Consider the following 15693-nt stretch of genomic DNA (forward strand, 5'->3'; position numbering starts at 1 on the left):
AATGCATTTTTGTAAACAGAAAAGAACTCAGACGCTACAGTACTGAACTGAAAATAACAGTCACTAAATCACAAAAAGCCCAGGAGCTATTCAGACACTTTTAGACAGCGAGAGCTCAGCAATCTGGGAATTAGAAAAAAGAAAGAACGGGAGAAGATCTTATCCCAGGTTTCCAGATTGTAGACTCCCAGCCCAGCTGCACGGCCCTGCAGACAATCTACTGGGTGAAGTTTTTTTTTCTATTCAATGCATCAGATATGTTTGAAATAATACATGTCAGGTATGTATGGAAGCTGAACAACCCAGCCTGCTTCCCATTCATCATCATGCAGATTTTGAACTGCTGACCTGTTGGCTTAAGTGAATCAAGTCAGGCTGGATTCAATAAAAAGAATAAACGACTGTCTAAGTATTGTAAACTTTTCATTTATATGAACCTTATAAATCTCTGTGGGGAAACCCCCTTTGAGATTTCCATGTAGCCACTTCGACATTTGGGGTTGTTCAAAAGAAGGATTTACAAAATGTTAGTGCGAAAGACTGAAAACATGAGAAAAAATAGAGCGGCAACTAGAGGTCTCAAACCACGACTGAATCTGCAATACAAACACCTACGGTCTCCATTTCTCAGTCTGTATTCCTTGTCAAGAAATCAGCCACGAGAAACCGTAAACCGCCTTTTTAAAACATGCAAGTCACAATGTTTAGAGCTCCTGTAGGTAAAGAACTAAATTTGAGTTTATTTTGTGGTTATAATCCAATCATGATGGAGTCGTTAAATCTGTTATTGTTTTTATGCATGCTCCTGGCTGTTTTCATCATATTAAAAAAATGCAAGAAGAATAAACAGGTCATAATTGACTTGGATGTAAAGAAATTTAACACAACAAATTTGACCTACGGTGATAAAAACAAATAAATCTCAGATGTGTTACTGATATGAGAACCACTATGGCTAGCTACATGGCCTCCACTCTTGTGAGTGTGCACAGCTCTGTGTGTTAAATTGGGAGTTTAAGATGGTTCCGCTTTTTCAACAAGCTCCCACTGCTCATTGTGCGACCGACACAATCACAGAATGAACAGCAAGGGAAACTATAGAAACAACACAAGAACAAACAGAAGAGAAACGGAGCAGTTCCCGATCTAATGACGATGCCGTAAGTCAGCAAACTCGCTATTAATCATGTCGTATTGCTAAGTATTTCCTGTTATTTAAACTGCTACCCTCTGTATTGGTGAGATTATACAAAGGAAAAGGCAACAGATTGTCCTGCAAAAGTGTTTGTAGATGCATTAGAGGCCACTGAAGGCAACAAAGTGGAACAGGCGTGGCATAAACCACTCACCGCCTGGAAGTAAGAGCAGCTTGCAGTCACACCAGCGGCACGGTGAGGCTGTGATTAAATATAGCAGTGCTGCAGGTATAATGTCTACCATGATCACCAGCTTACTGAAGCATGTTAGCGTGTTTATGAACCTGAACAGAACTTGTGGTGACGCTAAACACAAGTTCAAGGGGGTTCCAAGATTTAGTGGGATTCATCCCTTGAGTATCTCCGAGGTCTGTACATAATTTCAAAACAAGCCATCCAATAGCGCAAGACAGTTAAGGCTCCGCCCGAGAAGATGTTTCACAGCTCATAATATTAGCAGTCATAACAAAGTACAAAAAGCCTAGCCAAAGTAATTACTGATGTTGACTCAGCAGCTGGCACATCCCTGTTGAGATGCACTCAAGCAATCCTCTGTGAGAACCAGAAAAAGTCATGAAGTGAACCAATCCATGACACACACTTACACACAGCGAAACACGCTCACACAGTCCATCCAGCTAAATCCAGTTCACAGGAAAGCCCATTCCTTTAAGCTATAACTCACACAGGCTCCTCTCTCCCAGTTCTCTGACAATTTAAATCCCATTCTCAGGTCATTTGGACTGTTGGAGGCTGTAAAAGTGCTAGTAGTGCAGTCTGCATGTCTGTCCATCCCAGCATGGTTGTGGTAACACTGCTGGCTATTTCCTATTCACCATAAGGTAATCATTAGATGTGATAGTGGGCTGGCAGCAGTCTGCATAAAATGGGATATCCTAAAAGTTCTTGATCCCTTGCAGGAAATAAGGCGTCTGTTGCAGCAACTGATAAATATTTGGACACTAAGTAGATGCTGCAGACAGTAGCCGAAGCCGCTGTGCATCGTTATTAACCTAGCAGGACTTCTTTTTGTAAAAAGCTCATTTTTGAGTTCTGATTATCACAGAAGCCAGAATAAAAACAGCCTGAAATACTGACTTCCCAAATCCATATGAGATTTGTTAGACTCTAACAATAACAGTCTGTCAGCAATGCTACATTTGCTACAGTGTGTAATATACTTCATTGTGCATTATAAACTTACAGTCCACAGTGGTTAACTGCGCATTAGGTAAATGACTAAGGTAAGCTTAGACAGCACGGATGAGAGGAGCAAAGCTATGCGATTTGGCTGATTATCATAAGGCACAGAATCCTGCCGCATAAGCCCCAGGCCTCCTGCTTTCACCTCCATCTCTACAAATTAGCCTGAACTGATGGAGGGATAATGCTGGAAAGAAAAAGGAGGGAGAAAGAGAGGAGAGTTCCTGTGGTTCCCTGTGGCTTCAGACCTCTGTAATCAGCATGCCAAGCTCCTGATGTCTAAATCCACAACTCGGACCCAGACAGCACACACACATACTCATCACACACAGGCAAAGATACACATAGGCACATGCACACAGATGCACACAGAGCGAGTGCCTGACACATGAGCTCTGCGGTGTTCATGTGGAGATTGGCAAAGAAGTACGTCCCAAATAAATGCAAGAAGACAGAGTTTCAATTACATAAGCTGTGTGTTGCACAGAGCCGAGGTTAAAGAGAATTCATTAACATTTTTCTGACTTTTCTAAAGAGATTCGGAAAAAAAGATTAGTGAGATTTTTAACAGACCCCAAGTCATGCTGGATTTTAGAGGCAGATACTGTTACAGTGTGACTTTGGGATAAGAGTGACTTCAGTTATTATTAAATTACTGTGACCCAGATATGAGTGGGCCAAAAAAATTCACAAGTGGTCTGCAGTGGGAGAAAGACGCAACGGAGTTGCTGTTTTTAAACACATTTAACAATCTGTGCTGGAATTTCATTTTATTTAAGTATATAATCACAACAGTCACAAATAATACCTATAATAGTAGTAATGACAGCTACAGTAGCAAGAAGTGATACAAGATCTTGAGCAAATTATTATGTTATCATTTTCACATAATAAAGGTAGAATTTATTGTCCATCCATTTTCCTCAGCTTATCCAATTGAGGGTCACAGGCTAGCTGGAGCCTAATGTAGCTGTCATAGGGAAAAAAGTGGGGTACACTCTGGACAGGTTGTCAGTGTGTTGCAGGGCAATACAACATTAGACACACAGTCATTCACACCTATGGCATACCATTAATCCGCCACACCAATTAGTTTAATTCAATGGATGTATTTAGACAATGGATGGAAGCTGAAGTAACTCAATAGAAGCCATGCAGAGAAGGGAAGAAAATACAAACATCACACAGAAAAGCCTCAAAAGTGTATTTATGTAGCACATTTCATCATATAAACTCAAGAAGATTAAAAACATAAAAACATGTGTAGGTTACCACGCCATAAAGCAGTGAACACAAAAAAATAAAACAAAAGAATGGGACCTATTGTGTAAGCCTGGGTGAATAAAAAGATTTGGAGTCTGTTTTTAAATATATATCCACAGTTATAATTGATAACTGCAACTGCATTCTGGTATTCTGCAGCTCAATAAATAAGATGACATGATTTCAACTTTATGTTCATGGAAACTGCATCTCAGTTTGATGTAGATAAAGATACTGGCCAAAAATGGATGATTGTTAGTGGTCATTGATCATCCTCCACAACTCATCATCCTTTCTGTCTTTTTACTTTGTGAAAGGGGTAAGGCTAATATTTTGACATGGATACCTTATATCACTGGAATTTTGTCTGATACCTCAGAGGAAACATTTTCTCACTGTAAAAAAAATTGTCCCTGTAATACACTAAGTAATAACCATGTAAAGGGACAGTGGATGCCCTCATTATGATCATCCCATGCTTTAACTAATGACATCTGCTTGTAACATCAGGTGTTTCTTTAATGAACATGCAGCAACATTTTTCACGACTGGCTGGCTGCTCATCATGATAAGCAGCAGTGACATGGCCTGTTTTCATCCTTATGTTACTCACGGGGGGCTTTGTTAAGCTGAAACGTCATCGTCCGCCTTCTCTATTTATAGCCAAACTCTGACACAGTGGCAAATGATGTCATACTTGCATGTGTGCGTCTGTGTCCATGCACTTAAGCGCAAGGGTATATGCAAGGGTATATCAGGTTATTCATCAGCAACAAAGAGTGAGATCTGTTTTTAACATGTAGGCTATGCATTGTTGAGGAATGGCTCAGGTTTCCAGAGCCGACAGCTAACTTTATTCAGATGTGACTTACAGATATTAAGAGAGACGAAGTGAGATGTAAAACCTTAAGAGACAGAGCAAAATCTAATGACACTTCCTGCAGTAGGTGGGAACGTTTTAGGCTAATATCTGAGGGAAAAAGTCCAGACCTTTCAGTGAGTAAAACCTTGGCTGAGTAACTTCTATCTCAGAGCGCCACTATGGGATAAAAATGAGCTTTTGTACATGGCAGTCATGAAAGAAGACTGATAAAAGCAGTCAAACGCTCAAGCAAGGGTTTTAAAGTGATAAGGATTATATGAGCTGGAAAACTTGGCAGCCTGACTCTAAGGTAGTGAATTAAACAGACGCATAGCGATGAATACCAAAGTCTCCAAAGGCGGCCTTATTATCACAGGGAGAAGTAGTGAATGCAGTCCAGGCCAATATGTGACTCAGACTGAAGGGAATCTAGCTTAGCTGTCACTAAAGAGCCATTGTTAGGAAGAAATAAAGAGCTGCATTGACTTCCCTCATATGCTCTTTCTCTAGGGGACCTACTGGTGTGGTTTAGTGGGAGGCTGCATGATGTGGAATTTAAAGTGTGATGGATTTTTAAAGAAACCAGTTAGACACAATAGTACTACAGCCAACCGTCACAAAATTCATCTTTGCTGATTTTTACAGCGCCCTGTTAGATCAGTAGGGCCACATCACCCTATGATCAAATGTCCAACTAGTGTTTTTTGGTGTGAGTTGTCCAGTTTTTGGAGAGATTAAGTGTCTGCATTTCCTTTGATAATATGAAACCAGATGACATTTGTCAAAAAATAAAAAATATCTGAAAGGTGCAAAAGCATTCCTTCAAAAATCATCTGTCCATCCATCCAATTCATTATTGTTATTATTTTTTTTACCCAGTTACTTAAAAAAATTCGCAAACCTTAGAGCAAACCTGTTAACATAGGAACTATTTTCTCTTCTGAGCAACATCTATAAGCCAAAGGGAGCGAGCAGCTAGCTAGTGGTACAATCACACTAACAGTGGGTAAAGACCGTGATGTTGAAAATTTATTGTTACCATGTGCAAGTCACATGTTTAGATGACAGTCATTGAAAATTGTGTCACTATGAATCCCACTGTGATTGTTTGGAAACACGCTCCCTCTCCAACCTGACATGAAACCATGTAATAGACACGCCGGTCCACCGTGACTTCACACTTTGCTTCTCCATAGTGTGAAATGGACACACATGCAGGCGTTGGGTTACCAGCAGGGAGAGATAATATATTTAACACCAAAAAATCACTAGTGAGCAAAAAAGGTAAGAAGTACATTCCAGGGTCCTTCATTGCCAGAAACGATTAGGCTGTGCAGTTAATATGTATTTAAATGTAAATGTGTTAATAATGTCTGTTTAAAATGCTTTCGCGTGATTATTTTTATATTAACTGTGCTGTTAAAGCTCATTAATCTTTAAATCCAGTCATAATGTCCCAAAATCCAACCTGTTCTCATGGATAGATGGAAGTTCCCCATTTTTTATCAATAGTTTTAGGTTGCTGACAAATAAAAAACAAAACTTTAGATTAATAACTGTTTGTCTGTACTGACTTAATAGAGGCTAATTATATTTACAGTAAGGTATTCTGATCAACGACAGTACTTCTGTTTTAAATTGTATTATGTACAAAATTTTTAAGGAAAATAACATTCTAACATGACAGTTACATTTAATAAACATTTGCTAAAAGTCTGACTGCTGGTACACAAATAGTCACATGAGAAGTATAGCATGTACTAACAAGAATCAGCTCACTCTACTGTATACTGTAGTGAGTGGGCCATGCCTCCCACTACATGTAATCCAGCAGGCTAAATCCTGGCCATCATCGGGCTGGTGCACTGCAGAGAAGTTGACTCATTAATAATTTCCCATTTCCTTATAATATTAGAAAAGGTAGGACTGTGTACTCAAAATAAAGCTGTGCCCTTTGCAGTGTCCTTTGATATATCAACTTCAAAGCACTGCAGTAGAGATTTTGAGAGACAAAACAAAATTCCTATAAAAACATGTGTGCAATGTGAAATTAATTATCAGCTGCACATTTTTCAGTGTCCTGTATTTCGTCCACAAGTCAACATCTCCTGCTTCATTGCATTTTTCTGTGAAATCTTCTATTAAAGTCGAGCAAATACACACAACCAGCCCTCAGCAAAAATCCGCCATTAAAAAAAAAAGTCCACTCAAGCTTAGGCTGTTTTCAAAAAGCATGACAATATATAGCACAGCTGACTGGGATCTCTCATGCGTAGGAAGAGCAAGAGAAAAAAGGTGGATAAAAAGAAACAACAGTGCTTCTTTGACTCCGCTGGATCTCACTGTTCATTGAGGTTTACATTACATGAAACTACAGAACAACATGTGCACATCCAGTTCAACAAGCCCAACAGACTTTTAGTCTCACCGGACTTTAATAAATCAGAACAAGCTAACATAATCTTATATGTGACCTCACCAGGGACAACACAACAGTCCCACTTAGAGTATAAAATTCAGCATCAGGGACTGGGAAAATTAAAGAACCTTCTGACACTTCCTAAAAGGTCGCTCTTTCTGAAAGCATTGCCATTTTTCAGGCGTATTCAGTGGGACTTTTTTAACCTTAGCTTTGAAGGTATGTTTAAAATAATTATGAAAAATGAAAGATTTTACACATCAATGGTCTGTTATCTTAGGCTGTTTGAACTAATGCACCAGATTATAGCTACACTCCAGAATACATCCGCACAACTCACAATCTGCAGTCCCGGTAATGTTACACTTCAACTAAAACTTTGCAAAAAAGATATGCAAAAGGAGAAAGACCAAAAAACTTCCTGTTAAAGCATATTTATTAGGGGAAATGTATTTTTAATACTACTAATTGGGTTCTCACTCAGTTCAGCCATGAAATGCTCTAGCATGGGAGAAAATTTGACACCTTAAGGTCATGATGCTGCAAAAAATGCTGGAGTTACAAGCTTTGAGCTGGAAAGGGGTGAGTGTGGCTGCCAGGTCTTATGGGTTGTCTTTCTTCTGGAGGGAGAACAGACTAGACACTCTAATGATCAAAGTGTATGGAGACCTTTGAGATAAAATGTTTGTGTTATTCACTCAGCAGTGATAATCCTCCTGGACTGTTTTCTCTGGTAAGTGTTTGAAAAAACACTGGACACTGTTTATTTCTGCCCGCCTCCTCAGTAGTCTCACCATATACTAAGCTAGTGGAACCACAAGCTATTAAATATAACACAGTCATAGTAATCACTGAATGTGATTGCATAGTAATACTGTGTCAGTGCAGGTGTAGCCATGAATAGATCCATATGCACTTTTCCCACAACTTTATTCCCTAAACAGTCAAGCACTAATTTAAAAATATTTAAAGCTGTTAGGTGTCCATTTATTTTTGAGCCCTATGAAGTTGGAAGACTCCTCAAAGCATTTCTGTCCTTTTCCATGTAAACACGTCAAACACAAATAAAGTTTTGGCTATTGTTTTATTTCAATTTGCTTATTTTCAGAGCCTGATGCATTAAGTGTCCAAGCACTTACAGTGTGGACCTTGTCTCCTGTTCTCAACACAAGCCCCAACAGCATCAGCTTGTGCCACATATTTTTGTCTGTTTAATCTAGAGCATGTTATTTTCCCCCCCAGAGCCCATCCTGAGTTCCCAATGTTAAAGGAGAGTGAACACACAGATGGGGCTTGAGCAAGGCCAGAGACATGTTGTATAACACGCACAGACTATGTTGTGCCATGCACTTACAAGGCAGGGTCCCACATATAGGCTACACAAAACCATGTAATCTGACATCATGTGCAAGCAAACGTCAGAAATGATTGTTAACGCAGACGCACAGACGCACAGACAGCAACGAGTCCAGGAAGGCAGCTCAGCCTGAAGGGTCCATTGCATCTATTCAGAAGGTCAGACTGGAAAGGACAGATGATGCACATCAGACTGTAAAGGCCAGGAGACCCTGAGGTGCTCCCCTGAGTGTTGCTACCTCAGCCACAAAACAGATTGGCCCAGAACAACAGATGTGGTAAATCCCAAGTCAGAGTTACAGAAGTTGAAGAACTATAAAAAAGATAACCTGGATCTGTAGAATTTAAGATGTAAGACCTTTCCTTTTATCGGAAAAGAAAAAGTCAGAAAAGCTACAATTATCTAAGATATATCAGAAATGTACGTTTAAGTACTTGACTGCAGTATTACAATACCCAAAACTTTAAAAGTATATAATAAATCTTTTTTTCCAGTCTGTGCCATTAATTACACACAAAAATCACCCTTGTAATTACTTTTTGAAGAGTTTAGTGCACGTGATATTCCAAAGGATGCTTTTTCGTGACTCACCTGTACCTGAATTTTGGGCTTTCTTCATGCTCTGCGTTTCCTGCTGGTGCACTTCAGGTATTCGTCAATAAAAGCAGAGAAGCTGCAACTGTCGGTCGTCCTTCTCACCACGTCGACCAAAGAAATTGGAGTTGACTTTGTTGCCTCAGTTTCCCCGCACTTGTTCTTCTGCAGAAAGCTCTGAGTCACTGTGTGACTGCAAGCAGCGCTGATGCAGATATGCCGCTGAGCTCAATGATGTGCACTTTAGTGGGATGTTGAGATTCTCGAGACCGCAAGACCATGTTAAAAGAAATGTGAGCGCACGAGGGGGGCGGGTGGAGAGGTCCACTGACGCGCTTTTACGCACGTATCCAAAGAGAAGATAACAGGATCTATCCAGTGTTGGGCTGCTTACCCCAAGGGAAATTTGTTTACCTAGTCACACTGATATAAAATATATGTGACAAACGCATCAGAGATATAAAGGAGTTCATCCAGAAGCTATTTTTCTTTGACGAAAAACAAATAAGCAAGCGGCTTCAGTGGTTGTTGTCAGGGTGGAAGTTTTAGCACCAAGGAAGCTAGTAGGCTGTGTCCGTTACAGGCTTATGTGATGCTTAGGCAATATTTCCCACATACTTCCCATTAGAAAGAAGAAAATGAACACATATCTTTCTGACATAACAAAACTCACATTTTCTCCTTTTTATGTAGAGTTAAACCAGTCTAAATGTAGTCATGTTTAAACGATCTCTCAGAAAGACACGATATACACTAAAATCAGCCATGGATATGAGAAGTATGTAGCAGTGCTGTAAAATGCTGCTCTCTTGTGGTTGGCTGTGTCACAGCTGGTGTTAGGACCACATTTGGAAATTAGGTCAACGCTTTTGATGCTGTATTCAAACGAACAGAAGAGTTTTTTTCAGTAATAGGTTTCATTTTTCATTTGAAACGGTGAGGGGGGAGTTTCGGTTTAACCACATAGTCAAACCCAATAAGCCTAAAAATAATTAAGCGTCTATTACAAGTAAAAGCAATGCGGACTAATTCTGAATACAATTTTAAGTAATAAAAGCATTTTATTAATACAAAATCCTGCAGTATAATGTTCTACCATGAAACTTGTAAGAATCTGGCAAGAGATTTACTTAAAGCAAATGTACTTTATTCAAAGCTAGGCTAGGTAAACACAAAACTATAAATCGGTGTGGAGCTCAGAAATATGCGTATGTGTGAGAGAGAGCGTGTGTGAGTGTTGCATGCTGTAAAAAGTATTTAGGCTGTCAGCTAATCAAAACTAGAACTAGAAAAGTATATATCAGATGTTGGAAATGAAAGACAGCATGAGCACATGGACCAGTTTTCATAGCCTGACAGACTGAGGTGAACTATGTCAACTGAGGAAACTCCCATGTTAGAAGAATGCACGTTGAAGTTGGACAGGAAGGCTCAAGGACACTGGAAAGAGCATCATGAATTTAATTTTTTAGTGGCAACAAAGACAACAAATGGAGATAAAAGAGTGAGATATGAAATATTTGAATTAAATAACACTTTTAGAAAAGATGTGAAAGAAATAGATTAGATAGAATTTACATTCCTTTGTTACATTGTACAGATGAAATAATCAGAATGATGCTTTATTACACATTAGCCTTCAGAAGTATTTGCCTCATAATCAGTTACAAATAGTTTGATAACCATGATGCTGTAGCACTGTAGGTAAAAGATACTGTAGCTTAGTATTTTCTATAGGGTTTAAAGTCACTGCGTGTAAAAGTTTCAAAGCTAGATGGGAGTAAATATAGACTGTACCCCAAAATGGTCACAGTCAGCTGGGATGTTTTTTCTAATGTCTGTAAAAAAATAAATCAATAAAACAAATAGCACAAACTATATTTTAACTCTGAATAATATCAATACTCAGAATAAATAAAAAAAATATGTGTCAATTAAATATTTTGCAATATTTTATGTTTTTACTCTTGAGTCTCCTCAAAAACTTTTGCACTCTGGGTAGGCTGTCAGTCCACGTTTTACCTCAGCTGTCAATATGCCAGGGAAGAAACATCTATATCTATTTTCTCTGGAGGAGTCAGTGAAGCTAACTTTGGCTATGTCTTTCCTTAGCCTTTTCTTGGTGAAACATAGGTATATGTTAAATCCAAAGGTGCAGACATGACTAAAAACTTACCTCCATGGCATGCAAATGTCTACGAGACCCTTTCTCCTCTGGTTTTGGTGTACCACGTATTCGGTTGGTCTTTGGCCACATATATAAAAGCAGAGCAACAATGTCCATCTCAGCTGCAAACCTATACCCATTCCTATCTTTTTTTAATGGATTAATTCTAATTAATCATGAGAATCCATTAATTTGACGGAAGATGTATTTACACACTAATCAGTGTATATTTTTGAGTACAATAGTCTATTTTCTATTAAATAAGCAAAAAAAAAAGAAAAAGAAAAAAGATTGTGTCTACCCTGTAAGTACAAAAAAGCTTTAAGTTACCACACTATATAAGTTACAGACAACTCCTTTATCTATATGCAGTACTTGTGCTTCATTATTCAAATATAGACCAATACTATACAATGAAATGTAACAGTGAAAATAATGCTGATCAATACTAAGAATGATTTGAAATAATTCAAGTGGTTTCAATTAACCAGTGTTTAAAAAGTGTAAAAAAAACAAATGTTTGACATTTTGACCTGTGATTGAAATGACTTCATGAGACTTCAGTGAGCCAATAACATTTGACTGCATTGCTAATCAAACTCATAGGGACTTTCAGAAGAGTGCTCTGAGACAGGGGAGAGGTCACTCTTGGTCATGACTTCGTACACGTCACTGGATTCTTGCATTGAACGTCTTGGTCTTATTTTGCTGCTACGCTTTTGTTTCACCTGTTGGTAGTAAAACACCACAGAATAGTTATGTGTGTGTGTGCAAACTTCTGCAGCTGCACTTCAAGATGCAAACAGAGCAGTCAGCAGTTTTAGATGTTATCATGAAGTCAGGGCAAGAAGATTTACAATGATTACAGCAGTTCTATGCATTTGCGGTGATTCTGATAAATGTGAAAACTTACTGTATCTTCAGATATACAAAATAACCACTGCCGCACATGATAGCTTGCAGAGCATGACCTTACTTTAAAATCTTTAAGCAGACAGAACTGAACTCACCCTCTGAATGATCAATAGGATGAAGACTACGATTAACAGCATGCCGAGGACACAGATGCTGATGATGAACACCAAGATGTGCTGGTCATCTTGTCCAGGATATGCTGTAAAAAATATAGGAAAATTGGTTATTTGCTTATACAAGCTGTGGTATTTTAGTGCAGCTACACAAGAAATTTGCTGTAATTTTTTAGTTTTAGTTTTTTTGTCACACGTCTTTAAATGTACTGTTTTTACTCTTTGCAATGCAATACAGAATTCTCTGAAACCCTGAAGAGAGGTCATCTAAAACTAAACTGTATGTATCATATAGACAACCAATAAAATAAAAGTAAGGGTGGACTATTTTATGTCAAATTAGAACCACAACTCCTGTATATTTTGCAGCCAACTGCAAAAAATCATAGAAATTTGGCTGTTTAAAAGCAATAACGGTGTACTGAACTCACTCGTGGGATGTATCATAGGGGTAGTTTCACAGGAACAGTTCTCCACTACCTGTACCGCTGTGCAAAATGCAGGAAAATGTAAGTTACACCAAATGTCTCAAATCTTGCAGCTGTCCTAAAAATTTGTACACGACAATCTTTTGTACTTTTCCATCAACAAATTTTCTGCTTGTTAAATAATTCTCAGAAACCATAAAAAACCCAGAAAGAGAAGAACATTATAAATTATAAAAATACTGGTAGACTAGTGATATTTTCTTTTTCACATCATTTTAGAGACTGGAAGAAGTATTAAAACAATATGAAAGACAATAATAAAAGTAAGAGCCTTTTATTTATATATTTTGGCCCATTGGAGTTAAGAAGTTGAGCTCACATTCAAGTGTAATGTCGCCACTGCATAGGTTACAGTAAGTTTTTATGATATTGCTTTTTCTTGGATATTTCTGCAATTTCTCATGTTCACAAAATTCAAGATGACAAAACATTGTCTGTTGAATATGCAAATCTATGCAATGTGGTGCATTTGGCCAGCTCTACAGAGATGCGAGTTACAGGATAAAAATAGAGAGTTTTTAAGAAGAAGAGGAAAAACCACACCTCTTACATAAACTATGTAGACTTTGCACTTGACACTCTTTTCGACTGATTTTTTGTAGACGCTAGTGTAGGAATGAGAAACATCCACGGTCAGGAGCGTCGTGTCGTGGCTCAATGGATCTCCTTCTGTCTTAACTCTGTCTTTGTATTTTGATCACTTAGGGTTCGTCTGGAGCCCGAATAACCACATCCATGTGTAATGTCACCACTGTGTAGGTAAATATAAACCAACTTTCTATACTGTTGCTATTTCTTAATGTAAAAATCAACTCTTGAATATGTAACTGTGTACTGTACATTTGCAGTACGCTGTGATTAGCACCTATTCACTCTTTTAGTTACTGGACAAGATTGTGGAGTTAAATAGAAGAAAACATTCACCTCTTACAAAAACCGTGTAGACTTTGCACTCAACACTTTTGTCTACTGATTCTTTGTAGACACAAGTGTAGACACCAGAATCATTCACAGTCAGATTGGTCATGGTGATGCTGTGGTTCATGGGAGCTCCGTTTGACTCAATCCTGCCTTTGAATCTCGATCGCACAGTAATTTTGCTGTTAACATGGTTGCTATAGAAATACACCTCATTCTGTTCAGTAAACCTATGATACAGATACATCCCAGGATATCGGCCATTGTTTTGGGGGCATTCTTCTGAGGAACACTTCAAAGTAATGCTCTCACCAGGCTCTGTGATGATTATAGTGCCCTCTGTTATTAAAAAAAAGACAAAATATCTGATTAGTGGGTGTAAAAATATATAATATAATATAATATAATATAATATAATATAATATAATATATAAACATCAACATTAATAAGTCAGTATGGATAAAAATATCTTTGTCTGCTGATTTTGCAAATATTGTTCCAAACAGTCTTGAACTATACCAACACAAGAAAATATTACAAGAAAAGTAAATGGACATACCTGAATAGCAATAATAACAAATTAATAATATGGCCCAACAAAGTCGTATCATCTCTGCAGCACTAACAGCATAAAGTCTCTGTTTCTCACACACTGCGCGTACTTACACACCAGTTCAGACAACAAGCAGTGTTTCCTGTATGGTTTTTGATGTAGATCAATGATGTGTGCATCCTGTGAGATGAAATCATTCATTACATTCACTCATTTAGACAGCGTGTAGCTTTGTGTAACACTCTGAAAATGTGTACGAATAGAACAATGGTTTACAAATGTATAAAGAACTCAATAAAAAAAATAAGACACATAAATGTGCCAAGCATTAAAAAGCAAAAGAGGGGAACTCAGTTAATCAACAATAGTTTTAATTCATGCTATTACTACGAATCCCAAAGAGTAATAAAACTATTCATATAGTTTTATTCATTCATATAGGAATTATTTTCATGTATAAACCATGAATTCTGCCATAATGGAGCCAGAAGATACATTTACGTTTAGTTCCAGGATTGATACTAAGTACTGAATTCATCCTCCTTGTCTAACTCGAACACTAACTCATAAATATTGCTTTCCAGATTAAATGGTCATTTTAGTCACATGAATCCCTGGGATTTTATTCCTGGATTAAAGATTTATAAAAGCAGGAAACACGTGGTTAATACTAGTGCTCAAATATTTTGTATATTAAGTACATTCATTGATACATTAGTGAAAAACAGCAACATCCTTCTCACAGAGCTGATCTGAGATGGAGTTAAACCAAATCTAAACAGAGACATTTTAAAATCGAACATTTCTCTTTTATTTTTAACAGGCATAAACCAAAAAAGGAAATATAAACACACACATTTAGTTGTCCTGTTATACTTATATGTATATTTATACCTATATCTCTATATTTATCTATTTATGTTCATATTTATCTATCACTATCTCTGTTTCTACACTCATTTATATGAGTGCTTATTAAGTTGTATATTTGCTGCCATGACAACTCTGCCCTCTTGTGGGCAAAGTGGAGAAAAAACTGAAGATCTAGTTTTACATGATCGAGCAAAAAATCCATGCATTTTCAGTTTTCAGGCCCCTCTTCTGTGGAACCAGCTTCCAGTTTGGATTTGGGAGACAGACACTATCTCTACTTTTAAGATTAGGCTTAAAACTTTCCTTTTTGCCAAAACATATAGTTAGGGCTGGACCAGGTGACCCTGAATCCTCCCCTTAGTTATGCTGCAATAGGTGTAGACTGCTGGGGAATTCCCATGATGCATTGAGTTTTTCCTTTTCAGTCACCTTTCTCACTCACTATGTGTTAATAGACCTCTCTGCTGAATCACACTTGTTATTAATCTCTGTCTCTCTTCCACAGCATGTCTTTCATCCTGTCTTCCTTCACCCCAACCGGTCACAGCAGATGGCCCCGCCCCTCCCTGAGCCTGGTTCTGCTGGAGGTTTCTTCTTGTTAAAAGGGAGTTTTTCCTTCCCACTGTCGCCAAAGTGCTTGCTCATAGGGGGTCATTTGATTATTGGGTTTTTCTCTGTATGTATTATCGGATCTACCTTACAATATAAAGCACCTTGAGCCCACTGTTGTTGTGATTTGGTGCTTTATAAATAAAATAAAATAAAATAAAA

General features: G+C 38.0%; 2 protein-coding genes and 1 long non-coding RNA gene across 4 annotated transcripts in view; 1 reads left to right on the forward strand and 2 right to left on the reverse strand.

Annotated features, from left to right (window-relative positions):
- Positions 1-9124, reverse strand: part of LOC116320608 (septin-9-like) — a 72787-nt gene extending 63663 nt beyond the window's left edge. Inside the window, exon 1 of one of the 2 annotated variants that reach the window (XM_039613334.1) lies at positions 8892-9124. In XM_039613334.1, coding sequence (XP_039469268.1) covers positions 8892-8919 — 28 coding nt within the window. In that variant the 5' untranslated portion in view covers positions 8920-9124. The remainder of the gene's footprint in view (positions 1-8891) is intronic. The other variant, XM_039613335.1, reaches the window with a different exon arrangement.
- LOC120440599 lies at positions 1075-15464 on the forward strand. Its single transcript, XR_005613377.1, has 3 exons — positions 1075-1160; positions 13283-13336; positions 15428-15464. It is a non-coding gene; the product is annotated as an uncharacterized LOC120440599 (long non-coding RNA).
- LOC116320509 (sodium channel subunit beta-3-like) lies at positions 10340-14194 on the reverse strand. Its single transcript, XM_031740128.2, has 5 exons — positions 14056-14194; positions 13502-13834; positions 12521-12577; positions 12072-12175; positions 10340-11789 (listed from the first exon to the last, which is right to left on the reverse strand). Exons 1-5 carry the CDS (start codon positions 14105-14107, stop codon positions 11652-11654), a joined length of 684 nt encoding a protein of 227 aa, XP_031595988.1. The 5' UTR covers positions 14108-14194; the 3' UTR covers positions 10340-11651.
- Positions 15465-15693: the final 229 nt, after the last annotated feature.

Source organism: Oreochromis aureus, linkage group 6 (genome assembly GCF_013358895.1).
Source record: "Oreochromis aureus strain Israel breed Guangdong linkage group 6, ZZ_aureus, whole genome shotgun sequence".
In the NCBI taxonomy this organism is placed as follows: domain Eukaryota; kingdom Metazoa; phylum Chordata; class Actinopteri; order Cichliformes; family Cichlidae; genus Oreochromis; species Oreochromis aureus.

Bases quoted from the DNA above. Each gene is read 5' to 3' on its own strand.
- LOC116320509 (XM_031740128.2), bottom strand. From the start codon at position 14,107: ATGATACGACTTTGTTGGGCCATATTATTAATTTGTTATTATTGCTAT. The intron at 13,835-14,055 runs GTATGTCCATTT...TTTTAATAACAG, and splicing joins TTGTTATTATTGCTATTCAG to AGGGCACTATAATCATCACA. The intron at 12,578-13,501 runs GTGAATGTTTTC...CATTTTGCACAG, and splicing joins CTACACGGTTTTTGTAAGAG to CGGTACAGGTAGTGGAGAAC.